This window comes from Sapajus apella, unplaced genomic scaffold (assembly GCF_009761245.1).
Source record: "Sapajus apella isolate SASKATOON/1434 unplaced genomic scaffold, GSC_monkey_1.0 scaffold90, whole genome shotgun sequence".
Lineage (NCBI taxonomy): Eukaryota > Metazoa > Chordata > Mammalia > Primates > Cebidae > Sapajus > Sapajus apella.
The window spans coordinates 8,826,600-8,852,019 of NW_022437030.1; the positions used below are offsets into that span (position 1 = coordinate 8,826,600).

The following is a 25,420-nucleotide window of genomic DNA, read 5'->3' on the forward strand; positions in this document are numbered from 1 at the left end:
CATAAAACCAGAAATGAAAGAGAAGACATTGCTGCCAATTTCACAGAAATAAAAAGGATAATAAGTGAGTACTATGAACAACTGTATGCCAACAGATTGCATAAGCTAGATGAAATTGTCAAATTCCTGAAAACACACAACCTATCAAGACTAAATCATGAAGAAGTAAAACATATAAATAGACCTATAACTAGCAAAGATATTCAATCAGTAACCAAAAACCTCCCAACAAAGAAAAGCCCAGGACCAGTTGGCTTCACTGGAAAATTCTACCCAACATTGAAAGAAGAACTAACACCAGTTGTTTTCAAATTCTTCCAAATAATTAAAGAACAGGGAATACTTTATGATTCATTCTGTGAGGCCAAAGTCAGATAAAGACACTAAGAGAGAAGAAAAGTACAGACCAATGTGTCATATGAATATGGATGCAGAAGTCATCAACAAAATACTAGCAAACAGAATTCAATAGCACATTAAAATTATTATATACCGTGTTCAAGTGGGATTTCTTTTTGGAATGCAAGATGTTCAGTATAAGAAAATCAATTAATGTAACACAGCGTATTCTCAGAATGAAGGGGGAAAATTACCTGATCATCTCAATGGATGCAGAAAATACATTTGACAAAATTTGTTACTCTTCCATGATAAAAACACAAACCAACTAGAAGGAAAGTATCCCAACATAATAAACACATAAATACCATATATGAAAAGTTCATAACTAACATTATATTCAGTGATGAAAGAATGAAAGCTTTTCCTCTAAGATCAGGAATATGACTAGGATGCCCACTCTCATGCTTCTACTCAACATGGTACTGGAAATCATCACCAAAACAGGCAAGAAAAAGAAATAAGAGGCATATGAATTGGAAAGGAAGAAGTAAAATTATCTCTGTTAAGAAATGATATAATCTTAGTTGCAGAAAACCCTACGGATCCCCCCCGCCAACACACGCACATACAACAAACAGCACCAATTAAGGGACTTAACAGTGTTACAGGATATAAAGTCAACACACAAAAACCAGTTGCATTTGTACACCAACAATGAACAATCCTGAAAATGAAACTAAGAAAACAATTCCATTACAATGGCTTAAAAAAAATACTTAGGAATAGACTTAATGAAGGAAGCTAAAGACTTGTACACTGAAAACTACAAAGCACTGCTAAAAGAAATTAAAGAAGAGACAAATAAATGGAAAGATATTCCATGTTTATGGATTAGAAGACAATATTGAGTCAGTGCTCCCCACCGTGATCTACAGATTTAAAGCAATCCTTTTTCAAAGTCCCAATTTTTTTTACAAAAATAGAAGATTCCATCCTAAAATCCATAGATGGATTCAAGAATTCATCCTAAAATCCACCCTGAAATTCAAATTCAAGGAACCCTGAATAGCCAAAACAATCTTGAAAAAGAAAAACGAAGTTGAAAGCTTTGTTGTGTGTTTTTATCATGACATTGCCTCATTTCAAACCTTACTACAAACCTACAGTAATCAAAACAGTGCAGCACTTGTTTCAATAAAGACATATAAGCCAATGGAATAGAATAGAAAACCCAGAAATAAACTTTTATGTATATGGTCAAATGATTTTCAACAAGAGTGGTCTTGGCCATTCTTGGTAAATTATATATCCACATACATGTGGATATATAATTTTCCCAGCCCCATTTGTTGAAAACACAATCTTTTCAACAAATGGTGCTGGGTAAATTATATATCCACATGTAAAAGAATGAAGTTGGACTCTTACCTTACACTACACAAAAGTTAATTCAAAATGGATCAAAGATCTAAACATAAGAGCTGAAACTATAAAACTCTTTGCTGAAAACAGAGGAAAAGCTTCATGACTTTGGATTTCTCAATGATTTCTTGAATATTACACCAAAAGAAAAAATAGCCAAAGAAAAATAGATAAATTGGACCACATACAAATTTTAAACTTTCGTGCATCAGATGACACTAACAACAGAGTGGAAAGGTAACCTACAGAATGAAAGAAAACTTTTACAAATTATATATCTGATAAGGGGTTAATATCTAGAATATTTAAAGAACTCCTGTAACTCAACAGCAATACAAACTACACAAGTAACCAGATTTTAAAATGGATTTAAATAGACATTTTCCCAAAGATCTTCTTTGACCAGTAAATATTAATACATTAAAAGATGTTCAACATCATTAATCATTAGGGAAATGCAAATCAAAACCACAGTGTTATACCACTTTACACCTATTAGGATGGTTATTATTAGAAAAAAAAACAACACCAAAATAGAAAATAACAAGCGTTGGCAAGGATATGGAGTAATTGGAACTCTTGTGTTGTGTGTTGCTGGTAGGGACGTAAGCGGTATGATCAATATGGAAAACCTGTACGGTAGTTCCTTAAAAATATAAAAATAGAATTATCATATGATTCAGCAATTCTACTTCTTGGTATATATCCAAAATAATTGAAAGCAAAGACTCAAACAAATATTTGTATATGCATGTTCGTAGCAGCATTATTCACAGTAGCTTAAAAACCCAAATATCCACCAGTGGGATAATGGAAAAACAAAATGGGTATATTCATGCAATACAATATTATTCATCATTAGAAAGGAAGAGGATTCTGACAGATGGTACAACGTGGATGAATCTTGAAGAAATTATACTAATTGAAGTAAGCAAGTCGCAAAAGAACAACTACTGTATTATTAAACTTATATAAGGTATACAGAGTAGTCAAATCACAGAGATAGAAAGTAGAGTGATGGTTACCAGAGGTGGGGGAAGGGGAGAATGAGAGTTAAAGGGTATAGTTTCAGTTTTGCCAGCTGAAAAAAGTACTGAAGATAGATAGTGGTGATGGTTGCATAATGCAAATATACTTAATGCTACTGAACTGTATACTTAAAAATGGTTACAATAGTAGATTTTATCACAATTTTAAAATGTTTAAAATTTTTACAATGAAAAAGGAAGACACAAAAGAGTCTGTACTGTCTGATTTAATTTATTTAAACTGCGAAAATAAATCTATGGTGTTAGATGTCAGGACAGTGGCTATCCTTGGAAGAGGGAAGTAACTGGAAAGAAGTATGAAAAGGCTTCAAGTGTGCTGGTGATGTTCTATCTCTTGATCTGGATGCTCTAACATGGATGTTCAGTCTGTGAAATTCTTTGAGCTATCTGTTTATGATTTATATTATACCTTTTTCTATATGAATATTATACTTCAGAAAAGATTTTAGCAGTGTCAATCACGGACCCCACAGCAGACCTATGGAATCAGAATCTCTGGGAATGGGAACTCAGGGCCTTGCATTTTAAAAATCTCTTTTCTACGTTTTTCTTAAGGCTATTGGATTTTGAGAATCTTTGCTAAGGGAAGAGGATTAGATAAATATTCTTCCAGTGCCCCAGATTTCTTCAATTCTATCCTAACAATAAGTATTTGCTGGAAAAGAAATTTTTGATTTCCTTAAGTCATTTACCTTCTTCCTGTTAGGAAAATGCACATATTTTGTAGGTGCTAAGACAGAGGACTAAGAAATCAATGACATAAAAATGCATAGTTTAATATTTTTTCTTTGAAACTATTATCCTAAGCTGTCATACATACTATAATTTATGAATATCGAAAAGAGTGAAAACAGTTTTATTGAGGCTCTGTAAAATATGGCAGGTGCTAGGACCTCATGGAACTCAGTATCTTCAGTAGAATGTGAAACATCACATCATGGGGCGTGGTGCAGTGTGAGCAGGTAAAGAAAAGCCAGTTCTTCCACATATAAATGACTTGAACTCCATTTCATCTGTTTTCATACCATCTCCAAGATTTCAGCAGCTTTCACATTTGCTTGTTAAACTGAAAGCATGTTTCTTGCAAAGGCTCTATTGGAAGGAGCAGATCGAGGTCTTGGAGAAGCTCTTGGAGGCCTCTTTGGAGGAGGTGGGCAGAGAAGAGGAGGAGGAGGAGGAGGAGGAAATATTGGAGGGATAGTTGGAGGAATTGTGAATTTTATCAGTGAGGCTGCAGCAGCTCAGTATACTCCAGAACCACCTCCTCCCACTCAGCAGCATTTCACCAATGTGGAAGCCTCAGAAAGTGAGGAAGTTAGGCGATTTCGGCAGCAATTTGCACAGCTGGCTGGACCAGACATGGAGGTGGGTGCCACTGACCTGATGAATATCCTCAACAAAGTCCTTTCTAAGCACAAGGATCTGAAGACCGATGGTTTTAATCTCGACACCTGCCGGAGCATTGTGGCTGTCATGGACAGTGACACAACTGGGAAGCTGGGCTTTGAAGAATTTAAGTATCTGTGGAACAACATCAAGAAATGGCAGTGTGTTTATAAGCAGTATGACAGGGACCATTCTGGGTCGCTGGGAAGTTCTCAGCTGCGGGGAGCTCTGCAGGCAGCAGGCTTTAAGCTAAATGAACAACTTTACCAAATGATTGTCCGCCGGTATGCTAATGAGGATGGGGATATGGATTTTAACAATTTCATCAGCTGTTTGGTCCGCCTGGATGCCATGTTTCGTGCCTTCAAGTCTCTGGATAGAGATACAGATGGCCTGATTCAAGTGTCTCTCAAAGAATGGCTGCAGTTAACCATGTATTCCTGAAGTGGGCACTGAGAAGTCAAGACCCTCCCTGAAGGACTGTAAGCCTTGCCATGCTGTACACAGTTGCTGATACCCTGTGCAACAGCTGTCATTTCCCGGCGAGCTCTTTCACAACCCTAGATATTTCTGATCATGCGCTGCCTTTTACTGCTGAATTAAAACAGATATTTCATGAAAAATGTTCTGAGTGGTTTGTATATCAGCTTTTTGAGATTTGGATTTATATGGACTTACATATATATGATGGGGAGGGTGTGGGATAGAGTTCTAATGGAGTAGATTTTAAAAGGTGTTGCTTATTTGGTGAATAAATTTTAAGGAGTAGAAACTTTATCGTTGTTGTTATTGTTGTTAAGAATGATTTCAAAAAAAATCCTGTAATAAATCAAGAGAGCCCTCAGGAGATACATTTTTCTTTTTAAAAAGTTGAGGAGAGAAGGTCAAAATCAGTTTTTCTTGTAATTTTATACCTGATCTTTCCATTATGCAAAAAAATGAAGCGCTTTTTAGGAAACACATTTAACTGTAAAGAAACAGGTTCAGATAGTTAAATTAAGCAGTTTTACATAAGGGTAGCATTTTTTTGAATGATGGAGCTACTATCTAAAATTCTAAAGTTCTTTAATTCTGTTTCTTTAGTAAAAAAAAACAAAAAGCACATGGCAATTTTATTTTGTTTTGATACATTTGTAAAGAGAATTAAAGACACTGGGGAATAAGACAGTATACTCATAGTTCAAAAATGGCTCTCACTGCCTTCATGAATCAGAATGTTTGCTCTTACACATACTTCATACAAAACCAGGCATGCCCTGCCAATGTTAGCCAGCTCTTGTCATGTCTTGTCCTGCCTTAGAACAAGGAAAATTCTTTTGTTCATCTTTGAAAACTACAGGCAGGAAAAAACAGGAAACAAAGGAAAAAAAAAAGAAAAGAAAAACATATGAACAGTAATCAGTTCAATGGAATGTAAAGCAATATAGAGAACACATATTGCTGACTATTGCAGTTGTTCTCAGCCCTGGCTGCAATTTGGAATCACTGGGAGAGCTCTTTAGGAATACTAACACTTGAGTCTCACTCCTAATATGTTAAATAAGACTCTTTAGAGGTGGGGCCCAGAGATGAATATTTTTAAAGCTCCTCAAGTGATTCTAATAATTAGCCAAGGTTGACAGCCTTGATTGCTTTAAAGCAGGGCTGCCTCACAGTATTTTTCAAGCCTGTCTCAGCCAAAACTGAGGCCAAGCAGGAGAGTCAATGTTGCCAGCATTCAGAAGAAGGAAGATAGAAATACCACGAAACTGCCACCCAAAAGCTGGAGTAGTTGTGCCTTTCTTGTGTACAGACCTTGGTTTGGCTCTATAATTTTGATAACAGGCTATTACAGCTAAGCAAACAGAATCCTGAATCCCTGTGCCAGTAGACACAGCTAGAGAGGCTGCATTTGTAAGTGCTCTGTTCCTCTGCCTGCTATTTAATTGGTCTCTACGCCATCTTCTCTGATTTTTAATGCATTGTCTCTATCCCAGGCTACTTCAGAGGGTCATCTCGAGATTACAGATAAGTTCTTCCTTCCTCTTTGGACTCATTTAGAAGAAAGTTGCAACTATGGAAATGATGTAACTAGCCTGTTAACATCCCTCAGCTTCCTGTTAGAAATCCCCAGTGACATCTGGAGAGGTTGGCATTTGGCCTTTGTGTTCACCATCATCACCATCATCTAATATTTATGAAACACAACACACATAAAATTCTGAACTGAGCCAAGCACGGAGATCACATCCACTTTCCTCAGGGGGCTTATAATTTAACCTTGGTCTGGTATGCTACTTAGACCAGGTGTAGTTACATAAGAATGAGGCTGCTGCCAGGAACCACACATTAATATCAATCTCTCTATTTTAGAGTAAGTCCAGGAATATGTTAGGCATGGATTTAGTAAAGTAGCCAAGAAAGGGGATTGCTGCCAAACATCTTTTAAGGTCTCAGAATATTAGATTTATAATTTAACCTTTCCACAGGATGGTTGTAGAAAGAACAAGGTAACCACATTTTTTTTTATTATACTTTAAGTTCTGTGGTACATGTGCAGATCATGCAGGATTGTTATATAGGTATACACATGCCGTTGTGGTTTGCTGCCTCCATGCCCCCTTCACCTACGTTAGTTATTTCTCCTAATGTCATTCCCGCCCCAACCTCCCCACTCCCTGCTATCGATCCCCTAGCCCCCCAACAAATCCCCAGTGTGTGATGTTCCCCTCCCTGTGTCGATGTGTTCTCATTGTTCAACACCCACTTATGAGTGAGAACATGCAGTGTTTGGTTTTCTGTTCTTGTGTCAGTTTGCTGAGAATGATGGTTTCCAGATTCATCCACATCCCTGCAAAGGACATGGACTCACCCTTTTTTATGGCTGCATAGTATTCCATGGTGTATATGTGCCACATTTTCTTTATCCAGTCTATCCTTGATGGTCATCTGGGTTGGTTCCAAGTCTTTGCTATTGTAAACAGTGCCACAATGAACATACGTGTACATGTATCTTTATAATAGAACGATTTATAATTCATTGGGTATATACCCAGTAATGGGATTGCTGGATCAAATGGTATTTCTATTTCTAGATCCTTGAGAAATCACCACACTGTCTTCCACAATGGTTGCACTAATTTACACTCCCACCAACAGTGTAAAAGCGTTCCTATTTCTCCACACCCTCTCTAGCATCTGTTGTCTCCAGATTTTTTAATGATCACCATTCTAACTGGCATGAGATGGTATCTCAATGTAGTTTTGAGTTGCATTTCTCTAATGACCAGTGATGGTGAGCATTTTTTCATATGTTTGCTGGTGACATAAATGTCTTCTTTTGAAAAGTGCTTGTTTGTATCCTTCACCCACTTTTTGATGGGGTTGTTTGTTTTTTTCTTGTAAATTTGTTTTAGTTCTTTGTAGATTCTGGATATTAGCCCTTCATCAGATGGGTAGCTTGCAAAAATTTTTTTCTATTCTGTTGGTTGCCAGTTCACCCTAATGATTGTTTCTTTTGCTGTGCAGAAGCTCTTAAGTTTAATTAGATCCCATTTGTCTATTTTGGCTTTTGTTGCCATTGCTTTTGGTGTTTTAGCCATGAAGTCCTTGCCTATGTCTATGTCCTGAATGGTTTTGCCTAGGTTTTCTTCTAGGGTTTTTATGGTGTTAGGTCTTATACTTAAATCTTTAATCCGTTTTGAGTTAATTTTTGTATAAGGTGTAAGGAATGGGTCCAGTTTCAGCTTTCTGCACATGATTAGCCAGTTTTCCCAACACCATTTATTAAACAGGGAATCCTTTCCCCATTGCTTGTTTTTGTCAGGTGTGTCAAAAATCAGATGGTTGTAGGTGTGTGGCATTACTTCTGCGATCTCTGTTCTGTTCCATTGGTCTATATCTCTGTTTTGGTACCAGTACCATGCTGTTTTGATTACTGTAGCCTTATAGTATAGTTTAAATTCAGGTAGCATGATGCCTCCAGCTTTGTTCTTTTTGCTCAAGATTGTCTTGTCTATGTGGGCTCTTTTTTGGTTCCATATGAAGTTTTCCAGTTCTGTGAAGAAGGTCAATGGTAGCTTGATGGGGATAGCATTGAATGTATAAATTACTTTGGGTAGTATGGCCATTTTCACGATATTGTTTCTTCCTAACCATGAGCATGGAATGCTTTTCTTTCTGGGTAACTACATTTTTGTTCCTCACTTTATTGTAAATATTTTATAAAAGTCAAAAAAATCATCTCACACTAGGAATGGTATTATTGCCCTTGCTCCTCAAGTTGAGTGATTACTTACTTTTACAATTCTCTTCCAGCATGCTCATGGAGAAACATCTTGAAATTACCTAAGTTTCTCTCCTGTTCTCTTCTGAACTTGTATAAGTAGCCTCAGACATCAGAGTGGATACTAGAAACGCAAAAATCTGGGCTTTTCCAAGAACCAATAGCCTAGCAAGTGATTGAATTTCTTAGTTTTCATTTAATATTTGATGTTTTAAAGGCACATTTTCAATTTTAGAAGCAGAATTTAACTTGACACTTTTTTAAAAATTTACCTGTTCTATATTTATAGCCTGAGACTATTTATAGCCTGAGATTTATATAATATGATTCACATAACTCCATGCCAGTATTTTCAAATTTCTAATATTAAGTTATTTAATCAGTGTAGTAAATTGAAAATCATACTCAGTGATAAAAAGATGTGAAATTGTACATCTACATTTTTAAATTTCGAAATAATCTCATATGATTTTGAAAAGTAACTTTATCTTGATATAATCCACTAAATTTTATAACCTATAAAAAAGAAAAAAGAATCATGTGCTCTGTAACTAAGAACAGCAAACTTCCAAAAACATTCAAAATTTGCATGTGATCTTAAAGTCACTTTTAAAATATTTTTGAGTAGTGGCTCCTGTGTTTTTAAAAGTTGTTTTATCTAGCCACCCAGTCAGAAATCTTATCAGTACTGACTGAGCATGGTGTGTCTCAGGCCTATAGTCCTAGCACTTTGGGAGGCTGAGGCAGGCAGATCGCTTTGAGCCAGGAGTTCAAGACTAGCCTGGGCAATATGGCAAAACCCTGTCTCTACAACAAAATACGAAAACTTCCCACAACTAGTCAGGCAAGTTGGTGCGCGCCTGTAGTACCTACTACTCGGGAAGCTGAGGTGGAGGATCGTTTGAGCCCTGGAGGTCCAGCCTGAGTGACATACATAGGGGAGACCCTGTCTTGAAAAAACAATTTAAAAAAAAAAATCTTATCAGTAGTATTACACAACTACCCATATAGTGGGACTTTAAAAATATTTGTGGAGGCACTTACAAGGTACTGATATTTAATGTGCCTATTGATCTTGATGAACCTTCAGAATATAGTTAAATATTTTTAAAAAGCAATCCTGAAAGTTTGTATTCCTAGAAAATTGGTACAATTATGTATGTGGGTAGAAATATGCTCTTAATCAGAATATTCAGTTAAATAGAATACCTCTTCCCATACTGTTCTGCATAACTGAGAACTTACTGAATTTTAATAGTAATACTCCTTTGGATTTATAGATTATCTTTGAAGATGTGAAGACTTTTGTCTGTTGGTTGCTGCCAAGTAAATTCTGTTTTATGTAAACATTTTAAAATTATTTTGATGACATTATCTCTCATTTGCAGAGATGATGTGTATCAGTTATAACACAACAAAGGAAAATAGTCCTTCTTCTTGGGAGTTTATCACTGCAAAATGTCTTCAAAACCATATCCTTAAATTTTGCTAAACAAAAAAAAGCTGTAAAGGGTATCTAATTCCACATGAAGAAAGATGTTGAATAAATTCAACTATGAAACAATGAAAAGGAACTGATACCTGAGAATCGGACACGTAAGAATCGCCCCTTATTTTTTCAAGAGTTTTAAGTGAACAATATTTGAACAAGTGGCCTAGAACTTCCTGCTTGCCCTAAAAGCTGATGTTGTGTGACTGAGCAGATGAAAAGTGCTGGGGGGCCATGAGCTCACAGTGACCTCCACCCAGACACAATTCCATGCTTTTCTGATCCTGCTGACTCCCGGGAAAGGGACGGGGCCCCCCTGTCTGGAGTTTCTGTGAGACTGTTATCCCTTCTATTTGCAGTTACTCAATGTAACTCCTTACTTCCAACTCTGGACTTCCCTGGGCTCCAGACTAGGACAGTTTATGGAGGGATTATGGCCTCCCTCCCTTTGAAATGTGGACCTGAAATATTTTCAAGTCTAGATTTTTTTTTTATTAAGTTCATAATTCTTCCTGGGGACCTTAGTAGGTTTTTAAAGAAAAGAACCAAACATTGTGGAATAATTCTTATGATACTGATCCAAAATTTAAAAATTAACAATAGTATATTTTTCCATATAATTTTTATCTGTTTGTGGGTATATTTTATCAAGCTATTTATTTTAGTAAGCAGCCAGATTACCTAAATTTTAATTGCAACTATGGCAATAGTGAGTTTTGTGACCTCAAGAGAAACTTTTGTCTCATTTCTTTTACCGGTAAAAATCAAGAAGCTGAATGGATGATTTCTAAGATTCCTTCCAGTTCTAAATATTATTATTCAGAATTTGGAATCTTAAAAGTGTTTGATTTACTAATCCAATAATGTAATCTCTCAAAATAATTTCCATGCTGCTTTTTTCTTCACATTACTAGGATGAAAACATCCAGATAATCTTGTGATCATCAAGAGTCTGCTTTAACATTCTTTTGTCATTCAAAACCACTCATCTGTTAGTGAAAAGTAGGGGTCCAGAATGTTACCTTGTTCTATGACTAGTGGATATATTAAGAGTTTGTCACATTTCCATTTCTCCATCTACAAAATAACTTAATGATACTTGACCTGTGTTATGCAAAGGATTTGGTAGTATAGGTAAAAACTAGATGACTCACAATAAAGATACAACATGAATTCAAAGGAGTATTTCCAATTATACAGACAACCTATGATAGTAACTTCAATGTCCATAAATAATTCTTAGATCTGTTCTTAAGAACTTCTATTTAGGACTTATATGTTGCTTAGTGGGAAAAGCTAATTGCGGAAGAAATGTATCTATGTTGAGCAATATAGCCATGGTTCAAGAACATCCTCAACCTCTAAGGCTCAGTAAAAACAGCCCTACAGAGTGCCTAAGAAAATTAAATGGTGGTGGCAAAGAAGGAAATTGTTTCCTTTAATACTCTGCCTTCTCTGAGAGTGATTAAATGTAGATATTGACTATGACAATGGTTACCATGGTGTATACATTTGTCAAAACATATCAAAATAAGCCGGGCGTGGTGGCACACGCCTGTAGCTTCAGCTCCTCTGGAGGTTGAAGTGGAAGAATCTCCTGAGACAAGGAGTTTGAGCTGTAGTGCACTTATGATTGTGCTGTGGATAGCCACTGCACTGCAGCCTGGGCAAGAGAGTAAAAGCATATCTCTAAAAGAAACAGAAAACACATTAAACTGTACATTTTAAACGGATGCATCCTGTTGAATGTAAATATAATCAACACAAATAAAGCTGATTAAAGAAAAGGGTGGAGGAACAGCTCTCTGACAGACTGGTAATCAGACAAAAGGAAATCAGATGACTTGAATGTTTGTTTCAGGAATAAACCTTGTTGCTTTAGGCAAATCTCGAAACCTCTGTTTCTACTTTCTCTGGTGAGAAAGTCAGATTAAATTAAAGTGAGATTAAATTTCCACCCTGTAGTAAGATAAAGTAATATGGTGAAAATGATTCTTAACTTTTTGAGTTTTGGTTATTTTGAGAAGCTGATAAAAGCTACATTTTTCTCTAGAAAGATGTCATAAAAATTGCATACCAGCCGGGCGCGGTGGCTCACGCCTGTAATCCCAGCACTTTGGGAGGCCGAGGCGGGTGGATCACGAGGTCAAGAGATCAAGACCATCCTGGTCAACATGGTGAAACCCTGTCTCTACTAAAAATACAAAACATTAGCTGGGCATGGTGGCACGTGCCTGTAATCCCAGCTACTCAGGAGGTTGAGGCAGGAGAATTGCCTGAACCCAGGAGGTGGAGGTTGTGGTGAGCCGAGATCGCGCCATTGCACTCTAGCCTGGGTAACAAGAGCGAAACTCCGTCTCAAAAAAAAAAGAAAAAAATTGCATACCATTTCAGGGGCTTCACAGCCCTCCCTTCCCCAAATTCATTGATGAAACCCCAGCAAAGAATGCTTGCCTTAGTGTTTTAAAGTGAAAGTTCTATAAACCTAGAGTAGTAGGTAAAGGTAGATGAGAAAATATTATTTTGTTGTTGTTTTTAGCACTTGTCTCTGTGCTGGGGAATGAGAATACACTGTTACACAAAGAAAACAGCCCTTGCCTTTAAGGGACTTTTGATTAAAGTTCAGATACTTCGTCACAGTTGAATGTCATACTCTTGTTGAGTCAAATATTATTATTAACCTATCAAATTAAGTACTGCCCTAGCTTTGTTGTTACTAGTTGATAGTTTATCTGGGAATTTATCACTTGAAAAATTTGCTGCCAAAACGATTCTGACACCTGGTATTATAATCAAGTACTTATTTACAGTTCTCTTCCTCCCTCCTACCTTCCCTCCACATTGCCATCTTTTTTTCTAACACTTCCATCCATCTGTCCTTTCTCCTCTGCTCCCTCTTTCTTTTTTAGTTCTCCGTCTGGTCTGTCTTCCTTCAGTCCTCCCTACTCTCTGCCTTATCTCTGTTACTCTTTCTCATTTTCTCCTAAGCTTTCTTCTCTCCATTTTCATCTTCTTTAGTGCTCCTGTCTAGGTAAGCAGTTAATGTACAGGGAAAACTCTGTGTTTAGTCAGCCCAAATTACAAGATAAATTTCTTCCTTTATATTGCCATCAGGAAATGCCTCCTAAGGTGTATTGTACTAGTTATGCTTTATTTTCATTGGGTTAGAAGTACAAGATCTTCTGGGGTGATGCCTCCCAGGACTATTAAAGTTGCCCAAGTTTACTTCAGTTCTCCTGGTTGACTGCAGATGAAGCCTGGAAGAAAGAAAAAATGTAGCTGGGATTATTGCCCTTTTTCTTATCCTTCTGTTTTCCATATGTGGAAGAATGCTTTGTAACCCTTTAGGATCCTTAATGACCCTTTGGTGTTGGTCTTTATGGCAGGACCACCAGTAATGGCAAAATAAGCACTTCATTTCCACAAAGGATGAAACTCATAGGTCCTGCCTCCCAGAGGGGTTCCCATCATGGTAAAGCTGAGCTCAAGTACCCACAATGGATGCCATAGAGCCATGATAAATCGCCCCAGTCAGAAAAGTGTTATATTTATTGCTAAACAGAAAATATATTTTTCCTCCTTCTTGGGAATAGTTGGGCTACTTGCTTGCTCTTCCATCTCAATTAGATGTTTCTCCAGATAGGAACAGTGAATGATGATGTTGAGCTATAAGACATAACTGAATTTCACCTTGCTGTAGGATTAATAGTAATTCCACTAGTGGCCCTCCTAATTGATTTCTCCCATCCTTTCACAGAACCATGATGGCAGCATCGACTTCCGAGAGTATGTGATTGGCTTGGCTGTCTTGTGCAACCCTGCCAACACAGAGGAGATCATCCAGGTGGCATTTAAGGTACTGTCAGCCCCACTGAAAGCATCTCGGTCTGCCCCATAAACAAGTGTTGACTCTAAGTGTATTATTTGAAAATCAGTGAATCTATTACATGATTTTATAGATCTGCTGTGACATGTACAGGACAATAATGTGATTAAGTCAGTTGCTACAGAGAATAAAGAAAACAAGCATTCGTTTAAGCAAAAAGTCTTTAAAAGCAGCCTAATTAACAGCATCAAGATTGAAGAACAGGCGATTTCATAAATTAACTTAAAAAATTATTTCTTTTCAGCTTCCCCATTTTGAAGCCCCAAAGGGAAGTTTATAAATAAACACCACCTGTCACTAGTCATCCTAATTCACTCTCTGGAAAGTTCTGATCTATTCTTATTTTCTCATTCTGTATATCAGTGATATTTTCAGTAGTATGTTTTTTAACGGATTTTGTTTATTCATTGTAGTATCAGGTGAACTCCATCATAAATGTCCCAAGTTCCTACCCCTCATGTCTTCCTGTAGTATCACATATATTTTCACAGCAATACAGGGATCTAAATTGGGAGCCAATGAATAAAATTCATTCCCTGATTCCTCTAGAGCTTGATGAAAGTTTGAATTTTGAGGCCCATTTACTTACAAGTGTGAAAGAAGAGGGAAGAATACATTTCCAAAATGTATGTTCTGTTCTGAGGGTAAAGGGTCTTCATCTAATCAGTATGTTTAAATGATACTCCCTTTTAGTATCATATCCCTAAGCTTTCATGGTCATCTCTCAAGTCAAAGAGAAACTTGATTTCTCTCTTTGTCTTGCTAAACTGTGTATATTGGTTCTTGTTGTACAGCCGCTTAATTTCCCTGCTTTTGTCCAACAGAAAAGCCGCAGACCTTCTCTATTTCTGTTTTCTACTACTCTCTTCCTGGCTTTCTTGGAGAAGAATATCCCACGGCAATTCCAAGAAGTCTTTTCTCCCTCTATTATCTAGAAAGACTTTCTTCTTCCAAGAGTTCTTTCTTTTGTCTTAGAGACCACTTGGGATAAGTCTTAGGAATTTTTATGTGTACTATCATTGACAGAAAAGCCCTTGAGTTTACTTTTTATTTCAGATTGGTTTAAACTGAGTTAACTGCTAGGCCTATAAAGAACCTAAAAGGTTGATGCTTAGCAGATGGTCATAAGGCAAAGGCCAGACTTTTTCCAAAGTTTAAACCCTTCAGCATTTACAGACTTATTCATCATAAAACCTAAAATTACACACATAACTAACTTTTTCTGATCTAGATATTTCTGTTTCTGTTTTGGGATTGTATGTGTAATTATAAGTTTAGTTGAGCAAATGGTCATTTTGGTTTACTAATGAAAGACCTGATAGAAAATTTGGCCCTTAATCACAGTAATTGTGTTTTGAAAGAAACTGAGATTTTTAGCTAGCCTAGACCTTGGTTTGGGGAAGGGGAAGGGAAGAAAGGAGGGCTTAAAACTATAATTAGCTTTTTTTTTTTCCAGTAAGGCAAGAATTATGCTTCACATTGGTTATTTTTTAACCTTCTTTTTCTAGTGTGTTTTATGTTTTGGAAGTATTTTTGCATACTTTTTATTTAGTAGTATCCTTTTACATACAGGACTCTTTTACATCCTTTTATTTGGATAGCACTTCACAGTTAATTTCCCATCTTTTATATCATTTCATCTTCACGTGACACTTAGAGTTAGAATATTAGTCAAGATTCTTCTTGCAAGCAGTAAGATAGACTGGCTGACTGATGTCAAAGTGGAATTATTTGTAAGGCCAGGGAGTAGACTCAAGGGAAAACTTGCAGCCAGGCAGCTTCAGAGATCCCGGCTGCAGGAACAGCCTTACACCCTCCCTGGGCACTGCAGTTAAGATGAGCAAACTCCAACTCTGTTCATAATGCACATTTCAGGGAGGGTCCAGCTGGTCTTGGGCCACGTTTTTGATGGGAAAGACAGAATGTTTTCATTAAGATTCCACATTATTGTGTGCAAAGGGGAGATATCAGTCACCATAACAAAGGAAACTGGGGTGTTAAACTTTTTACCAGAGTACAGATCATGCATGGGGTTTACCTTAGATCTAAGAAATATGTCGTGGGGAGTGACAAGTAAGTGAGGGAAATTGAAGAGTTTAGTGAGGGGAATTATGGCAGAGGACACATATAGAGGAAGTAAAAGTCTCTAGTATGGACCATGTCACTTACACAGAAGTGACAGACACCAAAGCACCAAACCTGATAAGAATTTAGACTGTTCAGATGAGCTGGTACAAACTGTTTAGGCATGGAAGGCCTCTGAAGAAAGATTAGAGCTTGTAAGGAGGGAGCTATGACTGGGTCCTGGCAATTACTGTGTGAATTCCAGGGCGCATGAAGAGCCTGAGATCTATAGTTTGTGAAAACAGATGTGATTCACTTTTCACTTTCCAACTATTTTATCCCCTAACTTGGGACTGAGTGGTAGGAAGTGGACTTGAAGCCAGAGCTTTGCTGGGTCAACAAATCTCAACTTTCAAGTTATATTTTTTTATCCTTCTACCCTTTATGGACCATTAAAATGCTATTCAATATTTGTTTATTATTTTTTTTCATGGTCATCACCCCTTATCTAATACTCGTTTTTCTCTATTTTTGATCTTGTGTTTGGTCAGAAGTAGAAATCTCAACATCAGGAACTCTAAATATGATCTCTCTGGATTGGGATGCCCCCTGTACCACTTGCTAATGGTGTGACCTTGGGAAAAGCTTCCTAACTTCCTTGCCCCTCAGCTTTCCAATCTGTAAGATAGGACTGACAGTGGCACCTACCATAAAACTATTGTGAGAGTAGAGTGAGTTCATAAATGTAAAGTGATTTGAACACTTCTGATCAGTGCTTCTAAAAAGTAAGTACTCATGTCATTAAAAATTCTTAAGACTCAGGAGAAGATTTTGAATAAGGGATATTAACTATCTGTCAGTTATCCTTATTTTGCTTCATGATTTTCAGTCTCCCCCACTCTACTGCCTTTTCCCCTCCTCCTAAAAACATATTCAATCTCTCCCTTCCTAAAACAACCTCTTTTGTGCTTGGATACTACCCCAAGTATCCCTTTCCCTTTGTTTCATAATTTCTTAAAATAAAGAGTCCATACTTCTTGCCTCTGCTTTTCACTCTGTTCATCTCTTGATTCCCATTACCGTCAGGCTTCCGGTTCCCTGAAACTGTTTACTAAAGTCATCAGGATCCTCTAATAATCAAGTCCAACAAACTGTTTTGCTTCTTGCTTGGCCTTCCTGTGGCATTTTGCTCCGTTGGCCCACACCACTGTTAGCATGTCTTCCTCTTTCCTGAACACACTCCCATAGCTTCTAAGAGGCATGCTCTTATTTCCTGGCTCTCCTGTCTGACTGCTTCTTCTAAGCCTTTTCTGTCACAACTCCTTTTCACTACTCATATCTCAACTATTGCTGTTCGCAGGCCTTTGCTTTACTGTGTGCATTCTCTACAGATAAGTTAAAACATACTCATAGTTTCCGTCCTTACCCAAATTTATAACTCAACACTCATCAGTTTCCTAAAATGATATGCTGAATCTCTGATTTACTCCTGGCACCTCTGATTCAAATTTAACCTCTCTAGGTTTAACTCTTAGTCTCATTTGACACTTGTTCTGTTTCCCCACTTTGGTTAAGGTAATCAGCTTTTACTCAGTTGCCTAAGCTAGAAGACATCAATCATCTTTGCTTCTTTCCTTTCCATCACTACAGACCCCTTATTGATATGCAAGTCCTGTCTTTGCTTTTTATGAATTCTATCCCTTCCTGTCCTTCCTGCTTCTCAACCCCAGACTCTTAATTAGATTTCCTGCCTCTGGTTTTATCAATCCTTTGCCCCCAGTTCATCCTCCATACTCTCCCTCAAAGAGTTTTCTTGGTTCTCATAGGATCACACCACCTCCACTCCCATTATAATTTTACAGGATTTTGTGAGGAATTATATGCCCACCATAATCTAATTCCTGTTTTTCCCTATCTTCTGACTGGAGCTCCAGGCAATCACTTGCCCTTCCTTGTATATTCTGGGAACTTCTCTTCATGTTCTACAACCCAACTCAAATGTCAACTCCTGTAAAGCCTTCTGTTCCCCATGTACTATGTTCCCTTTGTACTATGTACCATTGGTATAGCACCTGTTTCAATCCTGTCTCTGTCAACCACCAAGCTCTAGGTGTTGCGAGGGTAGCAGAGGTGATACTTTCTTAATATACATATTTCTACCCCTTGCCACAGTAGATGTTTGAATTATTAAAGACTTTATTTTCCAAGATTATTCCCCACCACTATGACAATGAGGGAGCTAATTCTTTCATTTTATTTTCTTCAGCTCTTTGATGTTGATGAGGATGGCTATATAACAGAGGAAGAGTTCTCCACCATTCTACAGGCTTCCCTTGGAGTGCCTGACCTTGATGTTTCTGGTCTCTTCAAGGAAATAGCCCAAGGGTACTCAATTTCTTACGGTGAGTAGGCAATTTGGCCTCCTAACTTATTCACAAGGAGGACATCCAGACTATGGACTGCTGCTCAAGAGTACTGTTTCTCTTAACTAATTATATTAATAATAAACATAATAGTAATAATGATGACCACAGTAATAATAGTAGTAATGGTACTAATTACTGAGGACTTACATGCTAGGCACTCTACTCAACATTTTATATATTATATTAACCTGTTTAATCTTCATAGCAAGCCCATCTAATCCGTATTCTTAATTATTCTTATTTTACTAAGATATAAAGAATTTAAGTAACTTATCTAAGATAATTCAGCTAAAGAACATCAGAACCACAATTCAAAAACCAAAACAGTTTGGCTTTGGAGCCTGCACTGTTAACTCTACACCTTAGTGCTTTCTACTGTCAGTGTGGCCAGACAAAACTGAACAAGTTAACCATGTAGGTTGCAACTATAGTAAAGGAGCATGGACTGAGGCACCAACAATAATAGCAACTGAACCATTTACTGATGTTTGCTATTAGTGACCTGTGTAAGTTTTCACATTCCTTGTCTCATGCCATCTCGATAGCAACTCCTGTGAGTTAGGGTCTATCATGGAGAAAGACCTTGTGGCACAGTGGCAGGCCTATCCATCAGTAACTGTCTTTTCTCTTGATGGCTCAAGTCCACCCATCAAAACAAGTTGCATAGGGCTGAAGGATGGTATGTCAATTTCTCTATATTCACAGTGCAGTTGTTGAGAAAGACATCTCAGTGGAGAGGCCAAGAAGATTGTTTCCCTGTCTTGGGTTTGATGTGGCCATGGATGTCAAGCTGGCTTACCTTCCTCAGTCTTTCCCCTGAGGCTGGAGGGAGACTCTTTAATTACTCTTTCCTTATGGTGTTCAAGAGTTTCAGCTTGTTAACTTTCATGGGATGGGAAAAGTAGATTACATACTTCTCTTACTCTCTGTTTTTAATTACTGTCATTTAGGTAATTAAATGCCTAGGGCACTTAATATATTGAGTTCATTTGAAAAAAAATAGAATAAAATGGGAAGTATATATACTGTGATGAAAGTTATGAGTCATAAACTCATGTGTACTGATTCTTCCTTGGCTATTTTCTTTTCATAAGTAAGGCTCTCTATTACTCTAAACTACTAAATTTTGAAAAACTATTTGGAATAACTATTTCAATGGAAGCTAATACTAAAAATGATTTGTAGGTAGCCATAATAACCTGTTGAATTAAGTAATTTTTCAGGAAAATCTGCTTTGTTTTTTGGAGTTCAACCTTTTTCTTTATGTAATACACAGAATGTCTCCCCTTTCCTGATGTTAGGCAAATCTGCCATTTTTTTTCAAGAATGTTTGAAGTATTTAAGTGTAATTTTATTTAAAAAGTAGATATTGCTATCTGTCATGAATGTGACCATTTAAATTGTTTAAATGTGACCCTTTAAATCAGGGGTCCCCAACCCTTGGGCCATGGACTGGTACTGATCTGTGGCAGTTAGGAACAGAGTTGCACAGCAGGAGGTGAGTGGCAGGCGAGTGAGCATTACTGCCCGAACTCCACCTCCTATCTGATCAGTGGAGGCATTAGATTCTCACAGGAGTGCATGAGACCCATTGTGAACTGCGCATGTGAGGGATCTAGGTTGCACACTCCTTATGAGAATCCAGTGCCTGATGATCTGAGGTTGAACAATTTCATCCTAAAACCATCTCCCCCATCCCCTCTACCATCCATGGAAAAATTATCTTCCATAAAACCAGTCCCTGGTGTGAAAAAGACTGGGGACTGCTGCCTTAAATTACTTTTATTTTTGGTTTTCCATTATCTAAATTAATGCTCAAATTACACTTAGAGCCAATCACAGGACTTTCAGAAATGAGTTACTCTTTAATGCCACTGACATCCCAGCAGAGGATCTTGATCTTTTGAACATAGCACAAGTCTTGACATTAAACTTCTTGGTTTCAGTAGCTCAACTGTCACTTATCTTCAAGGTCACTTAAGTCTTCTATGTCTCCATCACTGAAACAGACTCATGTAGATGAAGCTGTATTTATTTTGATTTCTTTTTCTATAACGTATCCCTATAAACAAGAACCTTATTTTGGAAGTTAAAAAAGAACAATTAGTAGTTTGCCTGATTTAGAAAGAAAAAGTGGTCTATTAATGCAAAACAACATTGCAATTGCAAATAATGATTTGGGTTCAATCTGGTGACTTCCTTATCACTAAGACCTCTTACTTTGTTTGTTTTTTGAGATAGGGTCTCACTCTGTTGCCCAGGCTGGAGTGCATGATCGGGGTCATTGCAGACTAAGACCTATTTTTATATTCAAGAGTTAGGCAGTCTAATGTGTCACAAGGCAGACTTGCTTATCAGATGATTTTTAAAAATAAATGGATATAAATAAGACATTGAGTTAAAATTATTTTATTATCGAACCAAATAGCAGCAAATTCAAAGACCATGCTGTCTTTGCTCTAATAAGCTCAATCAAGTTTTATCTAACAAAAAGAAGAGAATGGAGGAATGTCAAAATAGAGGACAGAATAATATTTCAGAAACTCCAGGTTATGGAGAGTTGAGGTTCAAATCCTGATAGTTAACTGAGTAAGCCTTTAATAGCCCTGCCTCAGCACCTAAAACACTTGAGATAAAAAGAACTCCTCTATTTGCAGTCCTTGTGGTATGATTATTTTATACTCTATACTTTCTATCCATTATTGATTATAAATCAAGGCTCAGCTTTTTAAGACTGTATTTTTCTGTACTAGAGTTAAGGGCTCAAATAGTTTTAAAAGCCAGTTACAGAAAGTGCTGGGTAATAGAATTTTTGAAACATTTTTTAATTGCTAGAAATAACAAAAATACAGAAAACTGAAAAAAGCATATAAAGCACAATGAAGTTTTATAAAGTGAACACCTGTGTAACTACCATTCAAGTCAAGAAATAGAGCTTTTCCAAAACTCTGGAAACTCCTGTGTGCCCCTTCCCAACCCACCTCTACCTCTTTCTTAAAGGAGGGGGTTACTATCCTGGCTTAAAAAGAAATCTCTGCCTTGCTTTATTTTACTTCAATAGTTCATTCCAAAAGTATATATCTTTAAATATTGTATTTTAGTTTTGTCTAAGTTTTTGAACTTTATATAAATAGACTCATACAATCATGTGTTCTTTTATACCTTTCTTTTTTCATTAAACATTATGGCTTTAAGATTAATCCACGTTGTTACTACATAGCTGTTCATTCATTTTCATTGCTATATAGCCTTATGTTCCATGAGTATGACACACCTTATGTATGCATTTCTACTGTTGATAGACATTCCAAGTTGTTTTTACTTTTTATCTATTATGAATAATGTTGCTGTGAACATTCTCATATATGTCTCTCAGAGCACAATATACACAAATTTCTCTAGGTTATATACCTCAAGAGTAGAATTAATGGGTCAAACAGTATGTATATCTTCAACTTGACTAGATAATGGAAAAACTGTCTCCCAAAGTGGTTGTATAACTTATATTTTCCTCAACAATGTTTGTGTGTTGAGCAGTAGACTTTTGTAATAATTGCATTATTAGAGTCATTTATTAATCTGCATCAAGCCAAAAGAAGAGTCACCCCAACTTATTTTTTCTTTCTCTTCTAGAGGAATTTAAAAATTTTGCCTTAAAGCATCCAGAATATGCTAAGATATTTACAACATACTTAGACCTCCAGACGTGCCATGTGTTTTCATTACCAAAAGAAGTCCAGACAGCTCCCTCCAAGGCCAGTAATAAAGTTAGCCCTGAAAAGCATGAAGACAGCACCTCAGACAAAAAAGATGACTGAAAGCAGTATTCCCAATAAGGAAAACACAGTAGGTTTTCATTGAAATTGTAAGGGCATTTATTGATAATACTTTTAATGTGTTGCTATAGTAATGATGTTTAAAATCGGAAGATTTTTTAAATGAAAGTCACAGATTTTCTTACTAAAAATGTTTTTATTAATCTTGCTTTTATTGGAGAAAAGCAATATTTCTTTTTCTTTTGTGTTGTACTTTAATTGTACTTTAATGATTGGTTTATTGGCGATACATATGTTTTTATGAATTTTCCGGTTTAATTTGCATATACAAATGAATGCAATAGTCTTACTATTGGTGGGCATTGAGCAATACTATATAAAGTTTTTATAAGCACTTTTTAATCTACTTTCCTCTGAAAATCAGTAATATTCTGTTATCTCTAATCCTTTTCCATTTGGGAAATATAAATGAAGAATCTGAGAATTTTACACCTATAACTTTACAGATTCATTTTTCCATTTAAATTTCAGTTTCTTGGATCACTGAATATGGGAAGGGAGAGCTTCATTAATTAGATGAAACTTCTTAAGAACTTATATTCTCTTTAACATACATCTCTATTGTATATATTTTTTTCTTTTTTTTTTGAGATGGAGTCTTGCTTTGTCACCCAGACTGGAGTACAGTGGTGCAATCTTGGCTCACTGCAACCTCTGCCTCCCAGGTCAAGCAATTCTCATGCCTCAGACTCCCAAGTAGCCGGGATTACAGGCACCCACCACCACATCTAGCTAATTTTTGTGTTTTTAGTAGAGATGGGGTTTTGCCATGTCAGCCAGGCTGGTTTCAAATTCCTGACTTCAGGTTATCCACCTGCCTCAGCCTCCCAAAATGCTGGGATTACAGGTGTGAGCCACCATGCTGGCCTGTTGTAGATTTTCTTAACTGCTTGCTAAGGAAATCATATCCTTTTACATGAACTACAGGTTTAGAACTTGGTTTTAAAGACAACTGCTATGGCCAGAGGGTAAATAGGAATTGCCTTATTGAAAGTAGCATTGATTGCCTAATGAGAAAATGAATTGTTTGCCACAGGGTTGAATTTAATTTGAGTTGGATAGTTCAGAATGTAGCACTTGCCCAATAAATGAATCAGATTTGTTCTATTTATATCATATTAGAATTAATATATTTTACCATCCCAGTGGGAATTTTATTTTGTTAACTGGACTCTCAAATTTCAGAGCTTGTATGAAATATCTCCACAGAAAACACAAAAAGTTTCAAAGTATCACCCAAAGCTAGGGAATCAAAAAACCTACTTTATTAATGCAAGACCACAATTTAAGCCCCAGGCAGGAATCCAACAGTAACATTTTTCCTTTAGGTTAAGCAATAATTTCTTTGAATTGCCATTTTAATGGGTCTCATACATGCATATTGTTCATATCATTCACGTTTGAGATTTTCAACAAAGAACCAATTTATTAATATAATGTACAAAAATAGTTGGTTCGTTTTCTGAATTCAGTCTTTGAAATACCACTCTTTGTTTTGGCTATGTTTCTGAATGCATTGGTGATACACCCCCAAGCTAATTTTTAAAAGTCATTTTTGAAGTTGGGAAGTCTCATGAGAGACGTTGAAGTTTGAATTTAATTAAGAGTCATGATTTCAAACTAGTTTTACGTATTAAGCAGTTAGTGTTCTAATTTAATGGGTAAATGTGTATTTGGATAATTAAATACCTGAACATTTCATCCTTAAGTATATGTAATTATTTGCCTCTTATATGTCTTAAAGCTATTTAAACAGGTATTTAAAAAGCTGTTTAAAAGGTGTGAATGAACCTAAACAATTGTTTAAGTAATTACAATGGTGCATCTTTATTATAATAGTGTCTGTCATATGCAATGAATGTAGGTAATACTAAAAAATCACGACTACTTTTATCAAAGAAAAACCACATATTAATCCTATTAATCATGAAAGTGTAGCATTGTAAATTAAAGGTTTTCTATGAGGCTCTTGAAAGTGATTCCATTGTTTTCCTGTTTTAAAATGATATTTTATGCTCGTTATTCCACTTCTGTGTGATATTTTTATTTTGTGATTATGTTACTGGATAAACAAACTTGCTACATAAAATTCTTAGCAATTAAAAACATTCCGATTTTGTCCTTCTGTCTCAAATGTAATATACCTTTTTAATATCATGGTTAGGGTATGTTTACATATTTATGAATGTGATTAATCATTTCTGTTTGCATTAAGCTTTATGAAATGTCAGACATGATTTTACTCTAAAGAAAAACTCAAATTTTTCTTGAAGTAACAATAGTTATTCTTAAAGAACTTGAATTTTGACTGGTTGAATTTTATGTAATAACATAAGTCATGATCATTAATATTACTGCAGACCAGGACTCTGCTTATCTGTCTTGCTAACAAAGATTTCTTTCACAGAGGCTTTTCTCTTCTTAAGATTTAAAGCAAGAAATTAGATTTTATTAAATCAGTTAAATGCACCATGGTTTCATATAATAATATGAAAAAATTACTCTTTGAAGTGAAAAATATATCCTAAAACTTCTAAACCATAAAAATTTCATTTGAAACAGTTCTGTTGAAGGATAGTGACATACTGACTGCTTATAGACTAAGTTACTTGCATTATGTATATTTAGTCCTCCTCTGCCACTGCCTTTAGAGCCTTGGAAGGCTGAGCATGATAGTAATGCTAGCTCTAATGGATATTTAAAGGAGACTGCCTCCCTTTTAGAAGACATCTGGTCTGCTCTCTGCATGAGGCACAGCAGTAATGCCATCTGATTCCCAGAATCAAGAACTCTCCCCTTCAGATTATTACCAAATGCAAGGTGGTTAAGTGAAGGCCATTAATTGATGCTCAAATAGAAGGGCATTGACTATATTGGAACAGATGGACTCTCTACTACAAAAGTCCTTGGGTATTTGTTTCTTATATAGCAAATGCTAACATGGATAGACAGATACTGGTACAAGACCATTCCCTAGGGAAGTAGACATAGTTACTTTTTTTTTTTTCCTTTTCTGCTTATTTGAATGAACTTCTCAATTTTTTTTATTAAATTGTTATATCACAGTAAGTAAATGCTATGTTATGGCTTGATAGAGATGAAGCTCTTCATATATATTCAAAATACGTATTACAAACTTTGGTAATAGCATAAAAATCTGAAGAACGTTTGCCCTTTTTAACCCCATTTACTGTAACTCTTGTTTCTAGGTCATCTTTCTCTCCCAAGAAACTTCTCAAGGGATAACATGTTCTCC

At 36.3% G+C, this 25,420-nt stretch overlaps 2 protein-coding genes across 2 annotated transcripts in view; both read left to right on the forward strand.

Annotated features, from left to right (window-relative positions):
• The window catches only part of LPCAT2 (lysophosphatidylcholine acyltransferase 2), a 79,584-nt gene extending 55,118 nt beyond the window's left edge, over positions 1–24,466 (forward strand). The window contains exons 12-14 of the mRNA XM_032255749.1: positions 13,710–13,808; positions 18,169–18,304; positions 21,962–24,466. Of these exons, the coding sequence (XP_032111640.1) occupies positions 13,710–13,808; positions 18,169–18,304; positions 21,962–22,146 (420 nt within the window). The 3' untranslated portion in view covers positions 22,147–24,466. The remainder of the gene's footprint in view (positions 1–13,709; positions 13,809–18,168; positions 18,305–21,961) is intronic.
• On the forward strand, positions 1,849–4,822 carry CAPNS2 (calpain small subunit 2). Its single transcript, XM_032255750.1, has one exon. The coding sequence runs from the start codon at positions 3,888–3,890 to the stop codon at positions 4,641–4,643; it is 756 nt and encodes a 251-aa protein (XP_032111641.1). The 5' UTR covers positions 1,849–3,887; the 3' UTR covers positions 4,644–4,822.
• Positions 24,467–25,420: the final 954 nt, after the last annotated feature.